A 27,207-nucleotide genomic window follows, 5' to 3' on the forward strand; every position below is an offset into this window, starting at 1 on the left:
ACAGGTGACTACTTTGAATGGTTTCAGCACCTTGCACAACACGGAAAGTATTCTCCACTGCGCTTGAGTAAAATACATCCCCCTCCTTTCCCAATGTCATGGCTTGTGGAGTAAGCGTGTATGGATTTTCACTGTTCCTCCATCCGCAGAAGCATATACTGGGTGGAATTCCACCTTGTCACCACCTCTTGCTTCAGTTGGTGGCAGGGCAAATTTAATTGCACTTGTAGCTGCTGCAGTCTCCTACATGCTGTTACCGAATGCCAGAAATGTCCAGATATTTTACGGGCCACAGACATCATCTCCTTCACGTCCCTAAAATGTTTTACAATGTTCTGCACCACCAAGTTTATTGTGTGAGCAAAACAGGAAATGTGATGGAATTCACCCAGCTATAATGCTCTCACAATATTGGTGGGGGTATCAGAAATAACATATTCTGAGGAGAGTCCAAGTAGGATAAGCCATGTTGCAATGACATCCCTTAGATTTTGTAACCGATTGTCAGCTGTATGCTTCTTAGTGAAGCCGGTGATACACAGTGTAGCCTGCCTTTGAAAAATGCGATGTACCTCGGTAAATGCTGCTGCTAGTCTTGCTGGTGAAGGCGAATCACCAAACCAGTGGGCTGTCACAGTCCTATAATATTTAGTTTGCTCAGTTCCACTTGTCCACATATCTGTGGTTAAGTGTACAGTGGGTAGAATGGCATTTTGTAGCCCAATAATTACATTTTTACGAACCTTCTGTTAGAAGTGAGGAATAGCTTTTCTAGTAAAATGGTGTCGTGATGTCACCCAGTCCCAAAGCAACTGGGTGACAGCTTTCATACTTGCTTCCTCTTGCAAAGGATTGTTCAACAGTCAATTGCTGTAAACTACTGGTAGTCTTCTTCTTGATCTGCTTCTGGGATGAAGATTCACCCCTAGCAGCAACAGCAGCAGTGGGACCAACGCTCAAGAATTCTTCTGAGGAATCCAGGATAGTGGAGGAGTCGTCTAGCCCTAGTAACTTGGATGGAGGACTAACTCCGATCGCTACTGAGGATATTGATGAGGATGGTTTTGTGGGTGTAGATTGCAGATGTCAGGATCTAGCTGAGAGAAGGAACCTAGCTGAGGATGGACTGCTTGTTGTTATTTTTTAGCATAAGTTTCCAATTTTCCCAACAGCTTGCCATGAACTCGCTTCAAATGGCATAACATGGATGAGGTTCCTAGATGGTTAAGATTCCTACCTCTACTGACTGTGGTTTTACAAACGCTGAAAATGGATAGATAACTGTTATTTGGGTAAAAATAGTTCCACACATAAGTGGATTTTTTGGTCTTATGCCCAGGCATGACAATGGCCTTCTTCTTATCACGGTCAAGAACTGCTTCCACTGGTGCAGGACTTACAGAAACAACATCATCCTCATCAACATCCTCATTAGCGCCCTTGTCAGCTACACAAACATCCCCCTCATCCTGTTGCAATTCTAAAGTGGCATCCTTAATTTATGTATCTCTGACTACACTTGGGCTGTTCATGCACACATCTGCAGAAATGCTGAAAGGTGCCTTCTTTATTATTGTATTTGGACACCACTTTTGGAGTCCGAATGACAAGGTCTTGCTTGGTCATGACTGAACCTTACAAGAAGATGCCTCAGTGACAGTTGCAGAACTAGCACTCATAGAGAAAGGCGAAGGCCTTATTCTTTCCTTGCCACTGAGTGTGTAGAATGTCATGTTGGCAATTGTATTTTTTTCTGCAGATAAATGTGCCTGTTTACAGGTCTTTTTAGGTACATTTAAAATGTGGGGATAGATTTATATTTGGGATAGGGCATGCCCTATATCAACTTCAAATTTCAATGTAAAACTAAAGTTATCAAGTATTTGTGTGTTAGATGAAAAAACAGCCAATATTTAACTTATGTGCAAAATAATAAACTCCTTTTTTTGCCTTACTTTCCTTAATAACTCAAGCCAAGGAAGTATAATTACCCTTGTAAAAGCAGAATTGGTAAACTCATCAAAACATCACCGAGAGTGGACCACCCTATTAGCAATAGTGCGGTGGAGTGGCGGTGGCTTTAACATACATTTGCAAATGTGTGCAACTAAGACTTTTGCATTTTTATCCACAGTAGAAATGACAGGTCTATTGCTGGCTATAGCAGTGTGCTGGGGGATCTTTCTATGTGTTTGTTCCTTTTAGGATAACGCCACCCTTTCAAGCACCGGCTATAGCCGATAAATTGATTGAGCAACTTCCACTTCTGTGATTGTATCTTTTAGTAAACTGCCATGTATTTTTGTCGTTACTCTATCACTAAGTTTAGCCAGCCAGCTCGCTGCAGACTTTGACCAAAATTAGTGGAGATGTTGCCTATAGCAAGCAATCATATTCTAGCTATCAATTATTTAGTACATTCTAATATATTCTACAAAATGATAGCTAGAATCTGTATCATTGCTATAGGCAACATCCCCACTTTTTAAACTCACCGAAAACTCACTGTTTGATTTTATTACCCCCAAAACTGTGCTCCTGCCAATAAATGGATACCTCTTAAAAGCCTTACAGTGAAATGTGTGTTTGCGTTAGCTGCTTCGCCATTATGTTTTAATAGCATGTTATAAATCTCAATCTAAATTATAAGAATAGGAATGATCTTTTTAAAATTGATTAATGGAAGGGAATCTGAGTAGAATAAGTTGGTGGCTGATGACCACTAATCAACAACAATATTTGCTAACTGCCAATAATGTATCCTATCAATCTCGATAGTATCACTGCAAACATTAGGCTCTATTTAGTCTGTATTTAAAGGATATTTGCTGAGGAGATATAATCTTTTAATACAGTTATCAAATTTATGTTCTTAAATATAAAATAACAATTATAGAGAGCAACGCACTTTTAAAATACACAGTATTTTAACAGTGGGAAAAGGCCAGTCAGTATTGGTAGATGCCTATTAGATTGTAACAGGTATCAGCAGATGGGAGTAAGGTGGTTAATCCACATGTTGTCTCTTAACCACGTTGGTTTATTGAATACAGGATACAGGTTTGTATGTATAATAAACAAGCTTGAGGAATAAGGATAATAGACAAGGATTTAAGTACTGCATGTCCATGCAGCACTACAGCACCCATACAAAGAACGGAATAAGCCATGTGCCTGCGCAGTAGACATATTGGCAGACTACATTGAGTGTGCGCAGTAGATACCCCAAAAAAGCTGGACGGAAACGCAGATCCGGTACCCAACCACTGGAGACAGCAGTCAGCACGGTGATGTTTTTCTCTAGGAGGGAGGGTCTGTATTTATTTTTAGTACTCAAGACCCCTAGAGAATCCAGTTCTATGCTGACCAGGCCAAGGTTGGTTCCCACTATCATAGGGAGAACCCATGCCGTGGCTTTCCTTGTCATAGTTGAACCATCACAGCCTGCCATAGCCTTGTGCTATTCCCCTTTCCCCCATTATATTTTTTAACTTGCAATGCAGGTTATTGATCAAATTATTTCTATGGCAATTAAACAATACTATTTAAAATATATCAATCTAAATACATAGATAATAATATGGGAATGAGAAATTAAATATATCACAAATGCAAAGTGTCTACTTTTGATTTGTAAATATTTAGATGTCACTTTCTGAACAATAGTATCCCCTAAAGTTCTTCTTTAATATTTTGATTCTGATAACAATGTCAATCATTTATCTTTATGGGTGTTAATTAATGTTAGTATGCGAGTTGACTTTTAACCTGGATAAGAAAATATGCTACATAATCCTGTGTTATTTATTGTGCCTATCTTGCTAGCTCAGTAATTTTCTGCTAAAGATTTAAAACAGTAGATGCAAAGTACACCCTATCACATACAGACTGTAACTGCTGTGATTAGTAAGTCTTGTGAAAGTCATTTTTTCACAGGTGTTGCATTAAATGTCAGTAACAGCACTTAGAAATGCGTCTTCCTGCAAAACTGGCGTTGGAAGGTGGAAAATACATCCCATTAAGAATATATGGACAAGGTTGGGTTTCCTGCACCTCTGACCAACAGGAAACTCCAAGTCCATTTGTAGGGAGAAGAGGCCTGTTTGCCCTTTCATTAAATAGAGTGGCGTTCTGCCACACTACATGCACCTTCTCCACCTCTGCCAGCTCATTCAATAATTTTATGCTACAAATGGAAATCTTTTTTTTACACTGCGATGTAAGACTAGGCCAACTTGTGCACCTAATCTGCACTTAGAAAGGAGCTCTGCCAATTTGCCAAAATCCTCCTATCAGACAGTGCTAGTGTTATCAAAATTAGGGAAGAGAATCACAGTGGGGCCTATTTAGTAAGCAATTTTTCCATTTAAAATCCCCTATAAAATGGCCGTTTTTGGGGATCCATCGCAAAGTAAAGTTGAAGTTTATGAGCATTGCATCACAGCAGATATTGTAGATATCTGCTGCTTTGCATTTATGTTCATTTTTTCAGTGCAGTCACCATAAAAGTGTATGGGAAATTTACGCAATTAACCAAGTTCCGAAAATGCTACATTTATTAGCCTTTAGATTACACTAGGAAATGGATATTTTCCAGGAAAATAAGATACCTATATTTACAGTAAAGCAGCTGTTCAGTACACATAATAGTCCTATTTGATGACGAATATACATTATAGATCCAATTCTGGAGACAAATATACACTACCTAATGTCATAACCAACAGTAATAGCATATCAAATCATATACGAGGTATGTCTATTAAATAATGAGACTGATTAAATAATTCATCTTTATTTATTGGTATTACAAATTCAATGTTTATGCCATTCAATATACTCTCCATTTGCACTAATACAGCTGTGTAGTCTTGTTTTCCAGTGGTCGGATGCATAGAGCAAATCAATCTCTGTCACTTGTTTTAACATATCTGCCATTTTCTTCTTTACAGCATCAACTGACTCAAAATGTGTCCCTTTAAGCACTGATTTAACTTTTGGGAAAAGATAAAAATTGCAAAGGGCAAAATCGGGCAAATATGAAGGATGTTCAAGTGTAGTAATGTGTTTGTCAGTCATAAACTGCTTCACAGAAAGTGCTGTGTGAGCAGGCGCATTGTCCTGGTGAAGAAAGAAACCATTTTTCCACAGTCGTGCCCATTTCTTTCTGACTCTTTCTCTCAGCTTTTGCAAAACTTCCTTATAATAATGCTGATTAACTGTTGTGCCTTGTGGAACCCATTATTCCAAAATTACACCCTTGATATCGGAAAAAAAAGAGCATTGCTTTGAATTTTGACTTGCTTTGACAAGCTTGTTCCATTCTTGTTGATGACGGTGTTTTCCAGTGCATTGACTGTCTTTTGGAATCAGGATCATACTGGAAGCTCCAGGTCTCATCACATGTGATTACTTTATGAAACGAGTTTGGATCTGTGTCAAGTTGTTGCAGAATGTCAACACAACATTGCGACGTTCTTTTTGTTCTGGTGTGAGACCCCTTGGGACCATCTTTGCACAAACTTTCGTCATGTTAAGATCCTCACGCAAAATTCTCCATACAATGTCTTTGTCAATGTTCACGGATTCAACTATCATTCGAACACTGAGTTGGTGGTCTTTTCGAAAAATCTGACAGATTTTTTCTACATTTTCTTTGGTTCTTGAAGTGCAAGGTCGTCCAGGGTGTTCATCACCTTCGGCATTCTCACGTCCCTCACTAAATCTTTTGTGCCACTCAAACACATGCGCACGAGACAGGCAGTAATTCCCATAGGCCGTACTAAGCAGTTGAAAACATTCTGTTGGTGTTTTGTGCAATTTTACTAAAAATGTCAAATTGACACGTTGTTTGACTTTTAAACTTAGCATTTTTTCGGCACTCTGCAGAAAACACAACCAAATTAAATGGCAACTCACAATCAACTGAACGTCATAGAGTGTTGCAACTTTTCATGTAGGTTCAGACAGGTTTAAGGTTACTACTTATACAGTTATAACCGGTTCTGACTGCTTTGTTTACTAGGTGGAATAACAATCTCGTTATTTAATAGACATACCTAGTACTCAGCAGCAGTTGTAAGCAACCTAGTATTATCCCCAACAGCAATAGTAATGTGGTCACAGCTTTCCTTTTGTAGCCATTTGTACTACAGACTTACTATTGTTGTTAGTGGTACATAGCTCCCTTGTTTTGGCAGTAGTACACAGATCCCAATTATGGTAGGAATCTCTGCTTACTTTTCCTCACACCTCTATGGGGTGCAATGAAAACTGAGCAGAGATTCCAGCCATAACATCGTTGTGAGGTGTCAAATTGAATCTCCCAAATTGAATCTCCCCCCTTTGTGACAGTTGCCAAATGCTGTTTGTAGAAACTCCCTATAAGGATCTGCTGTCAAAGTAATAAAGAGGAAAAGTCTGGGATGGGTTAATGGTGCAGGCTAATTTGTATTGGTTAATGGATAATTAATCACCGATTGATCACTTGGAACAGACAGGAAAACTATCTTTGCAGTCCCAGACACTACAAAAAAAGTCTCACCAAGTCCCTTGGATTTGCCACACAAAAAGAGATCAAATGAAATGTTTAAAACATTTGCACTGCCCTATTGCACTCTTCTACATTTGTAAATCAGCCTTTGTGCCTCTTTCTGCAGTGTGCAAAGCACATATTGTATAGAGAGGAATTTGCCTTGTACAGTCCAGGCATTGAAGAAGCACATTTATAATCATCCCTTAGATTGTACGCTCCTTTGAGCAGGGTCATCTCTCCTCCTGTCTTCACCACTCTTAACTCTGCTATCCAGCTACCAGCCCTCCTCCTCGAGGACCCTCTTCCCCCTTCCCCCCCGTCCCCTCTCGCTCCCTCCTCTCCCTCTGGGGGTTTCCCTTTCACCCGTGCCCTCCCTCCTGGGCTCCGTCATATGCGGACTCTTCCCTCCCCCTACCCTAGCTTTGAGCTCATTGAGTTACTGTGCTTATTGTTTACTGTACTGTGCTGTCTCACCTCGTATTGTAATTTTGTTTGTCCCTGTACGGCGCCACGGACACCTAGTGGCGCCCTATAAATAAAAATTAATAATAATAATAATGATCAGGGGGTTTAATTTTGCGAAACAAGCAGCAAGTGACTAACTGACCTCTGTTGAGGACAATGATAAGAATACCCAGAAATCTGTGACCTATATACACTGTTTCTTCATACCAGTATTAATAGGTAACCGTTCATTCTATCTTATCTCTTCCTTATTATTGATAACAATTAAAGGTAATAACAAGTAAAGGTAACATCTAACTGCACAAAATAAAATTATTATAATGCAGTTAAAATTTGAGCACTATTAATACATATCACAATGTAGGTGTATTTCTTCTACTGCACAATGATTGTAAAATGTGTTATACAGATTTTGTCTATACTTTGCTGTCTGTCGAGAATAGAAAGTAATTTGTTTTAACTGCCGTTCCAACTACATTCACGAAAGAACTTCTCAAGTCAGAGTTACTTACTAACAGCATAAAGTGCAGATCCACAATATTTCTTTAGAGCGCAGGTGTGAATACATGTCCACCGGGCAGATGTCAAGGTGCCTGGTCTTTTGGAAACACCCCTTTAAAATCAATTTGTGTCTAGTTTTGCGGCTTGGAAAATGCACATAGTGGAAACAGTAAAAAAAAGTCCAACCTACTTTTGGACCTATCTCTTTAATAAAATACATTTGTATGTTTCTCTCCTAAAATACTGCTCAGATTAGTCTTATTTATACTTTTAATTAATCATGAGTGTGAGTAGACATTGGAACTATCTTTATTGCACGGGGCACTATTGTGTGTTTTAAAGTTTTTATGACATTGCTCGAATTGTACTTTTATCACAAATCACAGAATACCCTTCTAAATGCTCCGTCTCTGTCCTTTGATCTCATCTAATTCATTAAACAAGTTAATCCAAATGTCATTGTGACACATGGGTGCAATTATACATCTACTTTGCACTTTGAAAGGAAAAGCATCTGATTGGACAAACATCTCCCACTGGAGGGTGCATAAATTCAATGAGCTTTCCTATAATAAAAATGGTGCATTTGCGCAAAAGTCGGCATGTGACATGTATGAAATTTTGTAAATGATCCTTAGAGAACAGAGATGACGTGCCGGTCTTTAGCTCCACATATATGTACTTGTAACTGGTGGGTGCTTTTCCATGTTGCTGAACCCAGCCCATATCTATAGTTTACTGTACAAAGACTTGGAATATGTGTTGAATTAACTTATATTGTTAGCGGTGATAGTGGAAACTATGCTAATAGCAAATCTGCACCACATGAAAAGGACTTAATTAAATAGAAGTATTGTTAAAGAGAACTTTCATTAGTGCAGTATTAGCATACTCAAAGTTATCTATCCCATGAGTTTCACATTTTTGGAAAATATTCAATGTGCACACTACAGCAGTAGGGTACATTCAGTAGACTTATGGAGAAGCAAGCAATACAAGTAATACAAACACATGAAACACTTTATTAATTTCCATACAAAGATTCTTACAGCTTAAGAGTTAATAAGCAAAAAGGAATAAATTACCTTTGTTCCAGAGGTTCACTCTTCCTATTACCAGGTATTATAAAAGCTGCTTGGTTGTTGTAAAAGACCTTGAATCTAGCGAACTAATTCTGTACTACCTTTAATAGAGGAGATATTACGACACAGCAGGTAATTGTACTCCTCCCCATTGTGTAGATAGTGGCTTTTTACTGGAAATTAAAAACTAGAGGTAATCTGAAGCTGTGAACACCACATATTTAAAGAAATGGATAGGCTGAGAGTAAATGTACAAATATACAATGACAAATCAATATAAAATAAAGAGGAGTGAAATAGGGAGGTGGGGATAAAATAAATGTGATAAACATGTCTAGTGACTGAAAGGTCAGATGATATGTTGTTAGAGACCAGTGATGTGAAACAATGGAGTTAATGGTATGTAGTTATGATAAATGATTAATTTTTATTATTTATTTACATTTACTTATAAAGTGCCGGCATAGTCCACAATGCTTTACAATTGGAAACAAACATAGTACTAAAACAAGGCTGCTTACTGACAGACAGACAAAGTGGTTAAATGTCCCTGCTTGAAAGCTAAAACAGACGTTTGACACATAGGGCTAGATTTACTAAGCTGCGGGTTTGTTGCCTATAGCAACCAATCAGATTGTAGCTGTCATTTTGTAGAAGGTGCTAAATAAATGAAAGCTAGAATCTGATTGGTTGCTATAGGCAACATCTCCACTTTTTCAAACCCGCAGCTTAGTAAATCTAGCCCATAAAGTTAAGTGACATTTATTGCATATTAGTCCAGTCATATAGCCCGAGGTGGATTGGCTATAGAACTTGACGGGGTTTTCCTGTAGGCAGATGGCTTCAAGAGGCCATATGGATGCAGTGAGCCAATGACAGGCTGTGTGCACATAGTGAGCTGCAGCAGACAGGGGCAGAATGGCTATTGAACCTACCCATGTGTGTGCATGGTGCAACACAGAGGAGAGGAGTCTCCAGGGTTACAAGGTAAGTGTGAGGGAAACGAGCGCTGCCTGCCTGCCTACTATCATTGTGGGAGGTGGGGCTGCCTGCAGGGGCGGATTGGTCATTGAACCTACCAGGAATTTTCCCGGTAGGCTGGTGGCCACAGGAGGCGGACAATTTTTATTTTTTATACCCCATACAAAAAACAAATTATGCTTATCCTGTTTAAGGACCTGGTGCCAGCAGGGGGCAGTGTGGTGGCCGTGGATCCCTCTCTTCAGTGAGACTGCCGGATGTTACATGGGACGTGCACCACGTGACAAGTGCAGTCCCATGTGTGCGCACGGTGCGGCGCAGAGGAGAGGAATGTCCAGCCTTACAAGGTAAGTGTGAGGGGAAGCGCGCTCTGCCTGCCTTCCTGCTGTCATTGAGGGAGGTGGGGCTGCCTGCTGTCATTGAGGGAGAAGATGGAGGGGGGGCTGCCTGCTGTCATTGTGGGAGAAAAAAGGGGGCTGCCTGCTGTCATTTGGGAGGGTAAAAAGGGGGGCTGCCTGCTGTCATTTGGGAGGGTAAAAAGGGGGGCTGCCTGCTGTCATTTGTGAGGGAAAGAAGGGGGTTGCTATAGTGTGTGTGTGTGTGTGTGAGGAGAAAGGATGGGGGTGCTATAGTGTGTGATATGATGGAAGGGAGAAGGGGCTGCCTTAAGAATAACTGGCGCGGGTGGTGGGCTATTAATTTAATTGTGGAATTTAGGTGGGGCTATTTATTTAATGGGTGCTATTTTATTTGTGGGCTAATGGTGGGAAAATTTAATTTATTGATGGGCTATTTAATTTAATAGTGGGGCCTATTCAATTAAGATAGGGTGATGAGACCGATAATTTAATGCTGGGTTGGTTTGGGGCTATTAATTAGGGCTTAGTTTGGGAGGAGGGCTATTTATTAAATCTGAATATGAATTATTTAATGCTGGGGATGGTTGTGGGAAATGATAATATTAAAGGTAAATGCTATTTTTTGTGTGGTTGGTTGGAGGGAAATAGATCTATTTATCATATATGAGTACTATTATTTTAATCTTGGAGCAGGAAGGAGGCCTAATTATTAAATGTGGACGCTATTGATTTAATGCCATGGCTGGTTGGCATTTTCTAAATTTCGTGTACCCATTATTCTTTCCAAATAGGTCCTCCTGTATTCCAGAATCCAGACAAGCAGCCAGGGGTGGATTGGCCATTGACCTTATCGAGAGAATTCCCGGTAGGCCGATGGCCCCCATAACATCATGGGGCCGATTAGGGGCAGGTCGGGCTGATCCAGTCCAAAATACAATCATTTGGGTTGGATCTTTGTAGGCTGCACCGCACGCTGTTTGTTGCTGTACAGACGCATCGCACGGTCACTTAGAGCAATTGCTGTGTGTGTCTGTGTGTGTTCCCGCCCCATCTCCTCCCCTTCCTCTTAGCAGCCTCCTACATTGGCTGAGACTTTTCACTACACGGTCCCAGCAGAAGCAACAAGGAAGCATGCAGCATTCAAGGTGAGTAGAAAAAGGAGAAGGCGGAAAGGGGCTTCTGTAAAAATACAGGGAGGAGGAGAGGAGGCTGTAAAAATGGAGGGGGAGGAGAGGGGGTCTGTAAAAAATAGAAAGAGAGGGAGAAGGGGCTGAAAAACCTGAGGAGGAGTAGAGGGGGACCTATAAAAAATGAAAGGGCTCTGTAAAAAATAGAGGAAGGGGAAGGCGAATAGGCTGCAAAAAATAGAAAGAGGGGATGTAAAAATGGAGGGAAAGGAGAGGGAGCCTGTAAAAAATAGAGGGAGGAGGAGAGGAGGCTGTAAAAACGAAGGGGGAGGAGAGGAGGGCTATTAAAAAATAGAGGGAGGGGGGAGAGGAGTCTGCAGAAACATAGGGAGGAGAGGACCTATAAAACAAATGAAGGGGCACTGTAAAAAATGGAGGGATAGAGGAGGCTGTAAAAATGGAGGGGGGATGTAAATAAAAGGGTAAGGGGCTGGGTGTTGGAGGGAAGAGGGATTTCTTTGGTGTACAATATACAGTACATTAATAGAATAAAAACATAATATGGAGGCCTAATTATTAAATGCAGGTGCTATTAAATTTAATGTCAGAGCTATATGGGGGGGGGAATAAGCATATTTATTATTTTTGTGAATGCTATTCAATTGTGGGTCTTATTATGTGTAAGGAAAAATAGATAATGATTTAATGTGGGGCTGGTTGGGGTTAGGGTAGCCTAGTGTTAATTACTCGACTTTGCAGGTGAATAATAACTACCTTGTATCCAAACAGGACCCCAACATTCCAGGATCCAGCAAATCAGCAATTGATTTTAAGACACCAGCAGGAGCACCAGGTAGGAATGTCCCTCTGTCAGTGCATTACCGCAAGCGTGCGGGAAGGGGGGTTGGCAGTGCTCTTTCCCAAGGCACTAAAATGTTTAGTTACGGCTCTGTGCCTCTGTTCCCCCTGTTGGGTATTCACGCTTTATCTTCCTTTTTTTCTGCTGGAGTTTTGCAGACAGAACCAGAGCTGGTAGCTGTTAATCAGAAATGACGTGGACGAAAGGAAACACAACTGTGTCCAACGCCACATAACTGAACTGAACCTAAGGATGGCAGGTAAGAACAGTTTTTTGATTTTAAGTATTTTTGCTGAGTGTCTCAATAGTAAAACTTTTTTGCTATGTTATAAATCTTATTTATTGTGCTCAAAACCCTATTGGTGCATGTGCTAATGGGGTTCTGAAACACTGCTGGCCAGGGATTCTTTCTTTTAGATTTTGCATGCACTGGGAGGGACATTTACTAAAAGGGTAAAAAACCCTTTAATAAATCAATAGGGCTTTTTCTTGTTTCAAAGGGCTAATGCTGCTATTGCTGGTGGTAAACCCTGCCAGTGGAAAGATTACCTTTGCGTATGAAAGCCTTTTTAACAAGTATCTCGGTGGTACTTGTACCACCACAATACCTGTTCTGCTGTTCTGTCATCACCATCTCAGGGGTTGTCCGGGCTTACCACCGTTGTGGCTAAGGCTAAGGGTTTGTTAGCCCCACCTACTTTGTGTTGGCCCCGCGCACATTTGGATTGTGCCCGCCTACATGAGGCCACTTTCAAAAAAAATTCCAGGGCCACTTTAGGTTCCCAATCCGCCCATGCAAGCAGCAACTGGTCTAAAGATACCAGCAGCCACATGAAAGTGAGAAGAACAGGTAGGAGAGACCAGGACAGTGTGCCAACTGTCGAATTTGGGTGACTGTCTCACTTAGTCAGGGTTTGGCCCAGCTATAAGGACAGTTGGGAGGTATGTCCTGCTGCACACCATACTACTTGTGAAGGCAGAGCTACGTGCACCTAACAGTAGTGCACACAGTATTGCCTGTGTCTGAGTATTTGTCTAAAATGTGTTTAAAATGATAACCCCTGTGTTTTACGTGCTCCAGGCCCCCCAGAGCCTTAATCCAGCTCTAGTGATACTTTAGTGGTTCTTGCATTGATTTCATATCCTAGCTTCTACCTTGCTCTGGTCTCATTCCCAGATCACTTTGTTAAACATATTTCTAGCCCCCATTGCACTGATAACATCATTAATGCTGCCTCCTTTGCACTTAGTATATCACCAGCAAACCCTTGGAATAGCTCTTCCCTTCACTTATGCCATTGTCTGACAACCCTCCCTGCACTGTTATTAATTCAAACCACGACCAATCACTGGGCACATTTAGGGCTCATACACAATTGTTACAAAATAACTGTTTTCTTGCAGAGAGAGAGAGATAGAGAGAATTCATCTGGGATGCTGTATTTCTGAAAATCTAAAGGTCTCTTTTGTGCGTTCAAGAATTTCATCTTCACTCAGTAAGTTGGCGACTTACTTATTTGTGAACTATTCTGAATTGACTGTGATACGGGATAAAGCCTATTTTGTCCGGTGTGAAGGATATAACTGTAACACCCTGTCACTGTGTGTAATGTGGGGTGCAAAGGGTACACAGTGCACCACCTCCTCAAGCCCTGGCTAGCTGATGGGCATGGGTGTAAATGATCAGGGGGTCCCTGCACATGCAGGTGTTTCTCTGTAGTTAGTGGGACACAGGTAATGTCACTTTGTGGTGCAGTGTAATAAAAGTCACAATAATTTGGGCACCAGACCATCTCTATAATAAACTGAACTTTTATTTACACTCCTCTTCCTCCAGCACGATAATCATAATGGTTGCAGCAATAAAGAAAAATATATACAGCTCCTCACTCTCTCCAGCACAGTTCTTAATGAGCAATATGAATATGGTTGCAAATATCTTATTACTCCTCCTGCACAGTTCTTAATGTTATCCAGATATTAAATAACATAAATCATATGTCTCTTACACTCCATACTCACTGCAGATCACCCTCCTCTGCAGGGGCACTCACATGGATGCTAACAGGCAGGCAGCTTCTCCTCCATGCAGCTCTGACACACGCTGTGTACCTCTCAACTGCAGCTCATCCCTCCTCTGCGGGGATAATGTCTCCTGTGCTCTAAAACTTCACTCTGTGTTCTCTCAGCCTCAGGGTCTGACAATACAGCCACCATGCCTCTTGTTGCAACCCTACTCCAGGGTCTCTTCCATGCAAAGTGTCCCCTCTCTCTTGGGTTCTCTATAGTGACATGGAGTTCTCCCCCTCATCCAGGGCACACATTCCTTGCCCTGGCTCAGTCACCACGCTCAGACTTCCAGGCAATGCTGGGGGAGCCTGGGAACTTCCACCCCTTTCTCCCCCAGGTCCCCAGCTACCATCTCTCCTCCCCTGTGTCTCCTCTCTCTCTCTCTACTCCTGTGTCTCTCTTCTCTATCCCCCCTTTCTGACAGCTCCTCCTTCCTTTCACTCAGTCTCACAGGCTGGCCTGGGTTATCACCATGGTAACCAGTTTATGTAACTTTTTATAAACTTCTAGCTTACCCTCTAGATGACCCCTCCTGTATTCACTGAAGTGCAGGGTTTAACTAAAACGCCACTAAGGGGCGTTCCAAACTATGGAACTGAGATAATAAAATGCCTTTCTCAAGACCCCTATATTGTTTGAGATCCCTATAGTCATTTACGTTGCATGGCTTGGTTAGTCATACTATATTCTGACATTTTTGCAGTCATTGCAGAAATATCTTCTGTGATTTTCCAGGGTGTGGACATTGTGTCAGTGACCGTATAATTTATTAGATTATGGTATCCACTTGTTCAGCAGTTTTCTTTATAGCATGCTCGATAGAACAGTTTGAAATCAGCAACTAATTATTGTACTATCAATCAGTAGTGGAAGGGGGGAAAATAATGCCAGTCAATCAGACTAGCGGCATGTACTACTGTACAACTAAATAAACCCACAATGTGTTGTTTTTCTCCAACTACTACTACTATCAAATAGAGATGCTCAGGCTCTGTACCCTGAGAACCGAACACACCAGAAAGTACCAAGCAGGCTCGGCTCGGTACTTTCGTGCGCCCTCAGAAATGAAAACGAGGAAAAACGTCATTATTACGTCATCGGATCTTGCGAGTTTTGGATTCTACAAGTACCATCCTCCACGGCGAGCCATTTCACAGAGGGACACAGAAGGGGTAGCGCAGTTCTTGGCAGTCTCTAGTGCAGTTGGGCAGTGTCATAGGCAGAAAAGAAAGAGGAGGGGTAGCAGTGTTCTTCAAAGTCTCCAGTGACATTCAGGAGAGCTCCATTGCTAATTGTCATTGCTGAAATAGAAATAATAGGGCTGGCAGGCTTGGTCTTCTAAATCTGCAGTCACATTGTACAGTGTTATATAGGTTACACACAAAGAGGAGAGCTCCATTGCTAATTGTCATTGCTGAAATAGAAATAATAGGGCTGGCAGGCTTGGTCCAAATCTGCAGTCACATTGTACTGTGTTATCAAAATGGATTCACAGCAGTACACAGAAGACCAAAGCTTTATTGAGACAGACACAAATATAGGGAAGGGTGCATATATTAAAGCAAGACATTCAACAAAACTTCAAACAGTGATTGGGGAATGGGTTGGAGGGGGTAAGGAAGGGGGAGACACAAGCCCAAGATTTTATTGAATAAACAGACACATAGAGGGAGAAGGAGAACAGGGAGACAGAAATTAATCTTCCTCTTCCTCAGGACTGTCAATGGTGTTATAGTCTCTTAGCAGGCTGTAGATCAGCCTGTGACAGTCCTGGATAGTCATCATCTCCCTTTTCAAGATGAGGCGATTCCTGGCAAGCCAAATAGTGTCCTTAATGCAGTTCATAAGATGCCAGGTCTCCTGGATTGCTCCAATGGCATGGATCCCAGGAAATAATCCATAAAATACCGAAAGGTATGAAAGGCAAGTTCTGGGCACACTGTCCTTAAGTTCATGTTCCAAGGCACCCAACAGTGTTTGTGCGGTGGAGCAGTACCAAGTGATGCGGAAGGGCCAGTGGACATATCGGCACAGGTTTCCGGGAGTGCATGAATGTCCTGAGAGGCAGACCCCCTGGATAGCCATCCATGCAATGTCTTTGTGTCTATTAGTCAGCCTCTTAGAGGCCACATTCTCCCACACGTGTTTTGTTGCTGCAGCAGGGAGCCCTGGAACAGACTCCATAATGTATTTAGCTCTGATGAGCTTGTGGACAGTTTTTGGCTTCCACAAGTCTAGTTTAAGTCCCTCCAGATGGTGCTCCCTCACAAATTGTCCAACATCCAGGTAGAACAAATGTGTAGTCCATGAAATATTATAAATAGTGAAAATAGCGCTTCCTTTAAGAATGTAATTAAGGCTGCCTTGTGTTACAGTACCAAAATATACCATAGGCACATTCAAATAAAATATCAGGGTTAGCAGCACTAACCGGACTTCCAAAATTTCAACCCTTGAGGAAGCCTTTAGAGGTGAAATGCATTGGTGGTGAATGGGAACTCACACAAGAATACAGACTTTGATTCATAACCTTTAATACCAGCCTATACAGAAAGAAGCTATGTGACACTAAGTGCCACTAACCGGAAGTTCGGAGGTTGGAACGTATAGTGCGTTCCAAATGAATTAACCAATTGTACATTGAGCATAGACAGCGGCTTTTCTGCACTTGGATCTATTTGAGCAACTGACAAAAAACAATAACTATAGTCAGAAGCTTTGGTGGCATTGAAAGAAAAATCTATTAGCGACAAACTGACCGTGAAACCGGAAGTTCGGGGGTTGGAATGCTTATGCGCTTATGCGTTCCAACTAACCATAAAGTAAGGACCGCACTAGTCAGCGGTGTTCTCCGCCCGTACCTGTCGAAGAGTTGCGTTAGGACACTACCAGCCAAAGAGAAGACTTACTATTATCTACTTTTTACAACTATGGAAGTAACATCACAGCCAGGATAAACGTGAGCACTCACGCAACTGAGGAGGAAGTATTATTACTTTTAACGAGGACTCGAAATATCACACTGACGAGTATAATGAACTGAGGCATAGTATATATATGCTGATGTTTTTACTGATTATCTAGTACTATTTAAGAATAAAATACAGAAATATTATACATTTTATTTGGATTATTTTTAATGTAAGATGTGGCGCCAGGGGTAAAAGTATTGTACAAGGTGTAGTCCAGATGTAAGGGAAGGAGGTGCCCCAGCTTGTCCTAACCAAGGGTCCTCCAAAGAGGCATGAGGAAAAAGCGAGACATGGACTTCCCAGCAGAGCAAATGTTCTTGTCAATAAGAGTTCCGCGGATGCAGTTGCAGACAAAGAAGGGTCGCATGGTGAGGATATCTGAAATCCCTTTCCCAACCTTGAGTGTCTTCTTGTACATGACTGCCCACTCTGTCCATGTATTAGCTGTAGAATTACCACAGTTATCCAAGGAACCGGTGGAGTGATCAAATAACCCATAACTGCTTTCACGATTCATTCTCAGTTTCACTGTACTGGCCATGTGCTCAGGGTGACGGCGATCTCCTCGTCATCATCTTTCAAAGCTCAGTCTGTAGGGGCCAGTGACACACCCATTTGTTTTCTCAGGTCTCTTAGCTGTTCTTTAAACTTTAAAATGTACAGTCCTGCCTCAGGGCCTCCTCTGTATTATTCTTATGAAGCGCAGTGTATCTCTCGTGTACAAGCTCTCTTAATTCCGGGTTTTTCATCCGGTGGGTCACGTTTTAACTTAAGTACGACCTCCTCAACTGTGTCTAAATATTGGTTTAAATCTCTGTTCAATGCAGCCTATTCCAACATGACAGATTCCATGCTGCCCACATGTTCCGTGTCACAGTCTGTCTGAAGCAGATCTAATGCCACTCCAGTTGTAATATCCATTCCTGTGTCTACATAAGTTTGGCAGTTCTTCAGGGATGAGAGGGAGGTATCCACAGAGGAGAAGGAGATTAAGACACGTTCAGACATGGTTTAATAATGTAGAGTTCATTGACAGCACTGTTAGGCTTAAGGCAGCTAAGCTATTGGTAGCTTGTTTTGTGGGGACCAAAACACACCAAGCACTTCAGTCACAAAAGTGGCACTGCTTGTCGCTTGAGTGCTTGATTTGTTAAACTGTACATTTCCTTTTCAATATCTTACATAAGGGTGTTTGGGTAGGCCCAAGGACATTTCCATCTTGCACCAATTTTCTTTTCTGTCACTGCTGTGTGGCAATGTTTCCTAGATGTGCTATGAACTGCCGTGTGTTTGTGGCATTGCTCTGTCGCTTATCATCCAGCCAGGTCGCTGCAGTCCTTGTCCGAAAGTGCATGAAAATAATATTGTGACCTGTGAGTTGGTGAAAATTGACTGCAAATGACTTGAAATTAGTGTTATTGAGGTTAATAATAATAATAATAATAATAATAATAATAATAATAATATAGGAAAAACAAAAGCAAAATTATGTTATTTTAGCAACAATTAGGGATTGTAGAAAAAAATAGGGATCCAAAACCAAAACACGCAAGGGCGGTTTTGCCAAAATCAAAACACGAGGTTAATCCAGATCCAAAACCATAACCAAAACCAAAACACGGGGGTCAGTGAACATCTCTACTATCAACATGATGTTCTATGGAGTCAATCATCAGAAGATCCCTGAGCAAAGGGTCATCTCCATGGTGTCTGTTACTTGAAAGCTAAAGTAAAGAGGTCACCTGAAACTCTGAGAAATATCCTGGCCATTAGTAACAAGGAGTATTATACCATGGCAACAAAACAAGCAAAAAGATTCAAAGAACAAGCCAAAAATAAAGCTGATTTAGGTGAGTGAGAAAGACATACAACCAACATCTACATTTTTTGATTTATTTTTTTTATCAAAATATTTACAGTCCTAAAACTACAGAAAATTACTTACTCCATACACCATAAAATACTGCATATGGATATATTAAATGAATATAATCACCTGGATACTCAAAACAATGCATCACATGAGAAACAGCCTACAAGTTCCAATGTTTGTACAGTCAGGTTCAGTGAACTCACATACACAGGCACACAACTATACTGAAATGGACTATGAGAGAATGCTGTGCTTAAGAGGCAAAATAGATACTCTAACTCAACAACTACTTGACCTAAAAAGATTATTTCAGATTTATCAGAATTTGCGGGAGACAATATAAACTGCAAAGATGAGAAAAAAGCAAGGAGACCCAGAGAAGTCGACAACATTCCTCGGCATTGACAACTGACGTCATGCCACTGGCTATCGGTCCCAGGCACTATTTGTCAGTCTCTTGCACCATGCTGGTGCCAGAGTATTGGTTCACCCTGCTCCAGCGTTCCTGTGCTGCATTCCTGTGTATGACTTGGCTATTCCTGACCTCTCTTCTGTTGCTCCAGTGTTCATCATCATCATCACCATTTATTTGCTTGCTGGGATCCATAGCTCACCAATGTAAAAATGTGTTTCATTCATTTTTTTTCCATTCTGACTCTACCTCCCCCCTCTTTCTCTTTCTATTGGAGTCCCCCAAGACTTGATCTTTGGCCCTCTTCTCTTCTCTCTACTGCCGTACCTTGTGTCTGAAGGTGTACTAGAATCTGTTTGGCAAATGATCTAGGTGCTTTCTCCACCATTCGAAAAAGTTTGAGCTGCAATCTTCAAACAAGTTTTCCCTTTCCTAGGGGGTTGGCTAAAGTGTCATGGGTCTTAAACTTTCTAATAACATTGCATACAGATCATCAAGGACTCCGGAGATTGATTTGTAGATTGTCCATGCTTGAATACAATCTTCTGTTTGACCATCTCAGACAACAAAATGATATTGCAGGTGCCTGCTTCTCACCACAGGTGAGTTCATTTCCAAAGTGAAAGAGAATCACTTACTTGAAATCAAATTATTTCTAACTGCTTCTAGATGGTGCCAATAAATTTGTTCAGCCCATTAAAGGATTTCTGTGTGGAATAAGCTATTACTTATGATTTTTCTCTGCTTTTAGTATTTTATTGCACACCAAATGAAAGAAATACATGTGTGGTTGCCAAAATAATTTTTAGCGTCACAAATTTTTTGGGAAGAAAACATGCATTATTATAAAAAAAAATGCAAGGATGTTTTTGGTCATGACTGTATGTGTAGTGTTCTTTACAATTTATTAAAATAAATGTAACCTTTTGTATTAAACTAATGGCAAGAACACCAGAACGCCATACAGTATGCAATATACTATACAATGAACTTTGCCTACTATATCTGATGCTAAAAACAATACCATTTACAATAATAAAGTCAAATTTTAAAAATGAATAATTATACAGACTATATTATTTTCTAAAATATATTATTATGCTGTTTATTATTTCCTTCCAATATAATAATGGTCCGTGAGTGTCACAGCTGTTCACAAAATAGGTAGTAATATGAATTGTGTCAGACTGGCCAAATCAACGTACCTGGGAAATCCAAGTCTATCGGAGGGTTCTACATTGAAAACCCGTTTCTACTGCTGTCAAAACTGGATGATCTGCAGATGGATTGTTACAGTACCACAGTATGGAATATAGCAGCATAGCGGGTGGAGGAATTGTGATGTAATGTACCGCTGTGCTGCTGGAGAGAATAGGAAGGAGTTCTTCTATTTGGTGGCGGGTGGTTTATTGCAAAAATAAATATATTTTACGGAATTCTTCTTTAATAATTGGATTAGGCACATTTCTACCATATGAGCCATATTGGACTACAGTTGTATTATGTTATTAGGTAAATGACCCTTGATGACTAACAATTTTATTTATCTAGAGTACAGTATAGTTAGATAAAAGAGCAATTCATTTTTTAAGAAAATAAGGGGCCTAGATTTGAGTAAGTGATTTTGAAGTATGACAAAAAACTCTGAGCGAGGCCATTCATTCAGCAGGTCAGCAATAAAACCACTGAACTGACAGGAAGACTATGTTTTACATAGATAATTAGATATTTATGAGCTGAAAAAAACTTAAGCTATTTTACAAATATATTGGGTGTATACATGGGGGATTTGTAAAGCAAACTATCCCTTTTCACAGACAACCTGATTAGTCTTATGGAAATCTATAGCAATCTCTCGGGCTACAAAATTAATATTACAAGATCATAAGCTCTATTTCTCACCCCCGCCCCTGCCATCCCACCGATCCACAAAAGTTAAAACATTACTTCCTAAATAAATCTTAGATGGCAAAACAGATGATAAAATATCCAGGCATTTATATCACCAGCTCCTATGAGTCCTTATAGCAGAACTAGCCTGGCCTTTTTGCCAAATCAGTTCTTTTAACTCGTGTTCCCTAATTATATTTGTGTTCCCTAATTATATTGTGGCCTGGCAGGATATTTGCCTTGACAATGAATGTCTTTCCTAATCTTCTTTGCCTCGTCTCACATCCTCCCCATCAGAACCGCCGTTTTTTTAGCTTTCCGCTATTCTAAATCATCACTCTATAGTATTCGCTGCAGACACTGTGCCAGAAGGAAAGAAGAACCACTCAGTTGAAGTGACTGGGTCAGTAATTTTCATTTTATTCCATCCGTCCTCTAGTGGCATCCCCCAGCCCCACAAGTGGCTGGCCACAACTTTTTAGTGGCATATTGCTGTTTTATGGTGGCATACATACTATTTGGGGCTCTACTATTACATTTCCATAAAGAGTCCTTCATTCCTCAGTCTGACACTGTCAGTGTGTGCCCAAGACACCTCTGAATATGCTTATACATTAATATATTGCGACAATAATAGACTAGGAGGCACAAACATGCAAACTATTCATGCACTGGAGTTTGAGATCCTCCCAAAAGAATAAATGGTGGGTGACCACATCCATCTGCATCTCAGTAGATGGTTCAGTGTGAGGTTGAGGTGTGTACTGATGGAGGCAGCAGAGCTGAGACCTGGGGCCAGTTGGAGACAGACAGGTGACCTATTCCATTAATGCTGGAGTCTCCAGGACAGTAACTCAGGAGAGTCCTGTGGTTGTGTGAGAAAAGTCTCAAGGATGCTTCATTGGTCATTTGGCCTGGTGTCCCGTCCCTAGAGAGGTGGAATTGCACCAAGTTACTAAAATGACTGGCTATGGAGGGAACATAGTAGTGTAAAGTCTGTCCATTTGTGTGTTATGCCACTGCAGCGAAAGTGGTCTATTTTTAGTTATATATTATTGTCCATCTATTCCACATTGTCCATGTCTTTTTTCCCTTTCAATTTATACACTTCCACCAACCATACTGATCACACTTTGTGACTACCTTACAAAGTGTGTTAGTCACATAATATAACATATTAGATTTCATCATTATTTAGATTTTTTAAATATATTTATTTTTTATTTTCTATCTTTATTTTTATTTTATTTTAATATCCTATATATTTTGTTTATTATTCCCTATTATTGTTTACATAATTTATTATTACCCAACTTTGTCATTCTGCCACAATATTTATTTATCCAACAATCATACTTCTCCTCACAATCCACAACTCCCACTATTTATTTTATATTTTCTCTTATATATTGTTGATTGTGCGTGTACATTTATCTGTATTTACCTATATTAAGTTATCTTTAGTAATCTATACAATCTCACTTCTTTCGAAAATCATGGGATGAGTATTTTGCCACTCCACCCTTGACATCTAAGTCAAGTAGTTCCCAAGCCATAGGGCGCCTAACACACCCAGTGCTCCATGACAATAAACGTCTACATTTTTTGGAGTATATCACTGGTGCTGCACTATTTGCATAAGAATAACCAGTGGGGGTGTATTTATGTCTCTTTTCTCATACAGTGAATGTAAAAACATGTTTATTCTAATACACTAAGAAAGCAGCCCCAATTACAAAGATGTTAAGGCAGTGTGTTGTGGATAGGTCTTGGGTCTTGAGGTTTTAAATAATAATTTCGATAGTGCAGTACTCTGAAATATACAGCACTTCTCCCATACATATTAAAACTGGTGTGGCAAAAAAAAAGGTGTATTATTTTATGATTACTTCTCTATGCCAGTAGTAAAGTTTTATTTGTATCAAAAAGCAATACTGAGTAAAATAACCATTAATGCCATCAGGTTTTTACAGCTTTTGTAAAACATTTGGATGTCAAGATTGTTCCCAGAAAAACTTTATATTTAGATCTTTCATCTTCTCTTGATAAACTTTATCAAAATACGTATTCTGGGCTACAGTGAAATAGTTCTTCCAATCTCCAGTTATTCCTGCAATAAACATGGAATCAAATGTTAGACAACTAAAAAAAACACAATTTTGCACTGTACTTGCACATCATCTCTAGAGCCGTGGTTTAAGCTCACAAAAGTTCAAGAAATGTTCTAAATTTTCCAACAATTCGAAAGTGGCTTTATCTCAGTGACGAGAACTATGACTTGAAGGCATTTCAATGTTTTGTGACTTATGCACTAATCACAGCCAACTCAGCACTAGTTCTGAGCTGTAATTGTGGGTTCATTGAATCCACTTTGAATTTTTTTTCCAACAAAGCTTAGAATTCTCAATATCTATACTTATAGGTTTATTTATGACATTGCGATCACTCAAACTGGAGAAAACAGTTGTTTTTCTCTGGTAAATGGTCATCGCATGATTTATGAAGGAGTTAATGCAGAAGATATCAGAGACTTCTCCTGCATTAATCTACTTTTCAAGGGTTACCTCAGTCCCATAGAACTCTATATGGACTGCGATGTTAGTAATTGGTAAGCAGCTAAAAATATTTAAACTAATGCCATCTCAGGATGTCTCTATGGTGTCCACTGAAGACGGAATGGCTTTGTGTGATCACCCCTGGGTCAAATTCTATGCGAATGAGTGAAGTATAGCCACACATGAGCAGTTCGAAAATGTCATTCACCATCAGCATTAGGCTGCCAGTCTACAGTAAAAACACATTGTGGGGGAAGGGGGACTTCGCAGGGGCTTCTTGAGTAACGCCGATATAGTAAACAGCAGTTGTAGTGCATTAGGTATCGCTGCGATTTGCAGTAATAATGAGCGGTACTTCTGCACATTAATAAATAGACCCCGTATTTTGCATGTATAGACAATAGCACAGGACGACTTCCCTTATGCTGGATAGATCATAGTTCTCTCTATGATGAGTAATTTGTAAATTGCAGTGTTATTGTAACTTGCTAGGAAGTAAATGTTCAGATTGGAGGGTGGAGTGCCTATTGGATTCACCTTTTTACTCTTTCATTTCTGGATTTCTCAGCTTAGAGGAAACATTAGATGTAAAAGCTCTGGAAATTTTTTTTTTGCAACATTCAACAAATATAAAATGTAAAATGTTTACCTTTGCGCATGAAGGAACCTTTAGTTTGATCCATAAAGTCCTGAGGGATGACGCTGTAGTTGGACATTTTGTTTTCTTTCATGGCATTGAAAGAAGCATGTTTTACAACCAAATCAATCTGTGATTCATCTAAATCCTTCCCTAGAAATTCACAGATTCTCACCACGCTACTTCGAAGGTCCTGAACAAAAAGTAAGCATGAATATTTTCAATAATATTGTCTATCGATGTATCGCAGCGGTTACACACATTTAACGTATAGTATTCAAAACAACTTGTATGCATTCTAATTTAAAAATGAAATTGGATTTTTGAAACAAAGGATACTTCTGTTAATCTAATTTAAACATTAAACTTAAAGGGATGCAATACTGTTTTAGAGTGTATTTCACAAAGGACAGGTCACTTTTTTGGTTTCTATCTTCATCTTTTGCTTGTTTGTGTGCCCCCCAGTTTTGAAGTGGATGGGGATAAAATAACCTGTAGCATACCACAGCCAAATGCTCACAGCAGCCGGGAGTATTCCAAGAGAAGAATGGGAAGACGTGACCTGGCCTCTAATGTGATTATGTTAGTAAAGGTAAGTCTGCCTGTGAGAAGACAGCACCGTGATGAGCATTCCGCACATCTAGTTAGATAGAAGTAGAAGAATCCTGACACAAAACAGAGTGATTCTGAGGTTCCTAAAAAACTTATGCAGGGAAATTGTGTTATAAGCACACATCTACTTTTAATGAAATCTACACATTCATCACATCTGTTACAATGAGTTCCTTTAGATATTTTTCCACTTTACCTCATGTAGTTCCTCATATGTAATAAAAAAGAACTTGTTGTTATCTTTCATTTGCATCCATCCTTTCACATGATCAAACCATGAGTTATAGAGAACTGTAAAAAGGCATGAAAGTATTTGATATAAAAAAAGCACAATGAATGAGGAATACATTTCATTACTATTATTATCATTTAATTATATGGCCCACAAAAAAAACACATAACTATGGAGTCGTGAGAGCATATTATAAAGACATTGAGATCCACCAGGCAAAATACTGGACATTCAAGAAGCATAAATGCAAGAATAGAGGGAATGAAGTATAATATTGTACATGAGACATAGGCAACGTATATGAAACAAAAAAGTGTTGTACAGAACATGCAAGAAGTATGATATAAAGAAGCACAAGTGGACAAGGTGGGAGCAAACAACAATACTATAGTTTTCAGACTGTAACACACACACACACCACTTTGCCCCTAAAATGCCACCATCATTAACAAGTGAGGCATTATCCAACAATCTCACTGCTGAATGCCTCCTTCCTCCTCCTATTCCTTTTACCTGAAAGTACTGTGTGAATACAGACAAATAAGTCATGTTTCACCTAGCTTATACAGTGTGGCTCCAGGAAGTTGTGTCATTCGCAGGCAGATTATGTACTCTAGGCAGAACAAGTTGGGTTCTACCATGTGCACTGAATGTGTAGAATACTTTCAGCAAAAGTAAATGGTAGAAACGGGAAATTATTAAGCAATGTTGCAACATTGCACTTGTTGCAGCACTCTTTTATAACATTGGTGAGTGGGTAGAGGGGGTATAATTTTTTTAATCCCATTTTGGACCATAAAGGCCTTATCCTACTGGTGTTGCATTGTGTAAACCACGTGTGAGAATTCAAGTACAGTAAATGCATTGCCTTTGTACATATATTTGACATGTAGCATACATTTGCTACATTAGGTTTTCCCATTAATTTTAATAGCCCATTCATTTCAATGGAATCTCCAGTTTATGCGCTGCATGAATGAATACCATGGAATTAAACAGGCTGTTGAAGTGAAACTCTATTCACTAACCCAGGGCTTGCTTCCACTAAAACTGGGAGACAAATTATTTTATTTTTAATAAATGGAATGGAAAACCCAAGCCTGGCAAGCCAACTCCCTGTCCCAAATATCTGTAGTCCCGCGTCCAGGCCTAGAGCAAATCGAGGGAGGTGTTGGCAAGCGGAGTAGAGTAAAGAGTCTCTACTCCCGGCCTTTACCTCATACACTTCCTTGTCTTCCAGGTGCACCACTGCCTTCCAATAACTTGTTTGCTTTCCTCCCTAGGCTGAAGTGCAAGGGGTTTTGAACGCCAGGTGGGACAGCAAGATCACTAGTGAGAAGTGTACGGTGCACCTCATAGCCATCCCTCAGGATTGGGTAAGTACTTGGGGTGCCGGGAAGGAACTTACATTGAGTGCTACCCTTGTCCCATAGGCACTTTCAAAGTTGGATATTAATAGCCACATTATTTTGTATCCTCTTGCCTTGGCTTAAAATTCCTGGAGTGCTGCCTGTTAAATGCAGAGTAGCGTGAGCTCTTCAACTGCAGGTAATGCTTTGCGAGAATGGTATACTGCCTGGGGTTAAGAGCAATTGTTTAAAAGTGACTGGACTTATGGAATTTTTTGTTCACACCATTTTAGTTATTTAAACAATTCTTTATATAGTTATGTATATATGTACTTTACTTTGTTTATTGTGCCATTTGCTTTACCATTTACCAATGGTTATACCATTTTTCAATAAAAACTTATGAGAGAGAGAAGAGGGGGAGAGAGAGGGGTGGGGGTTCATTGGCCGATCTCAGGGGACAGGAAGGAGTGTGTATGGAAAGAAGGTTGTAGATGTTTGGAGCGGTTGGATGAGAGAGGGCCTTGTAGGTAAGGGTGAGGAGTTTGTAAAGATGATAGTACAGAATAACTAATAAACATCTCTGTATTTGTTAACACTTAAATAAAGCACATTAAGAAAATTGTTTCTCTCATGACAATTCTCCTTTACAGCATAATATAGAGTGATATGTGGCTATGTGGGTTAGGCAAACAG

General features: G+C 40.1%; 2 protein-coding genes across 2 annotated transcripts in view; both read right to left on the reverse strand.

Moving 5' to 3' along the window:
* LOC142107967 (sulfotransferase 2B1-like) overlaps positions 1-8,687 on the reverse strand; it is a 66,426-nt gene extending 57,739 nt beyond the window's left edge. Inside the window, 1 exon segment of the mRNA XM_075191642.1 lies at positions 8,587-8,687. The gene's annotated coding sequence lies outside the window, so the exon portion shown is untranslated.
* Positions 8,688-23,029: 14,342 nt separating this feature from the next.
* LOC142107653 (sulfotransferase 2B1-like) overlaps positions 23,030-27,207 on the reverse strand; it is a 37,600-nt gene continuing 33,422 nt past the window's right edge. Inside the window, exons 5-7 of the mRNA XM_075191214.1 lie at positions 25,127-25,221; positions 24,331-24,511; positions 23,030-23,236 (exon numbers count right to left, since the gene is read on the reverse strand). Coding sequence (XP_075047315.1) covers positions 23,121-23,236; positions 24,331-24,511; positions 25,127-25,221 — 392 coding nt within the window. The 3' untranslated portion in view covers positions 23,030-23,120. The remainder of the gene's footprint in view (positions 23,237-24,330; positions 24,512-25,126; positions 25,222-27,207) is intronic.

Source organism: Mixophyes fleayi, chromosome 11 (assembly GCF_038048845.1).
Source record: "Mixophyes fleayi isolate aMixFle1 chromosome 11, aMixFle1.hap1, whole genome shotgun sequence".
Lineage (NCBI taxonomy): Eukaryota > Metazoa > Chordata > Amphibia > Anura > Limnodynastidae > Mixophyes > Mixophyes fleayi.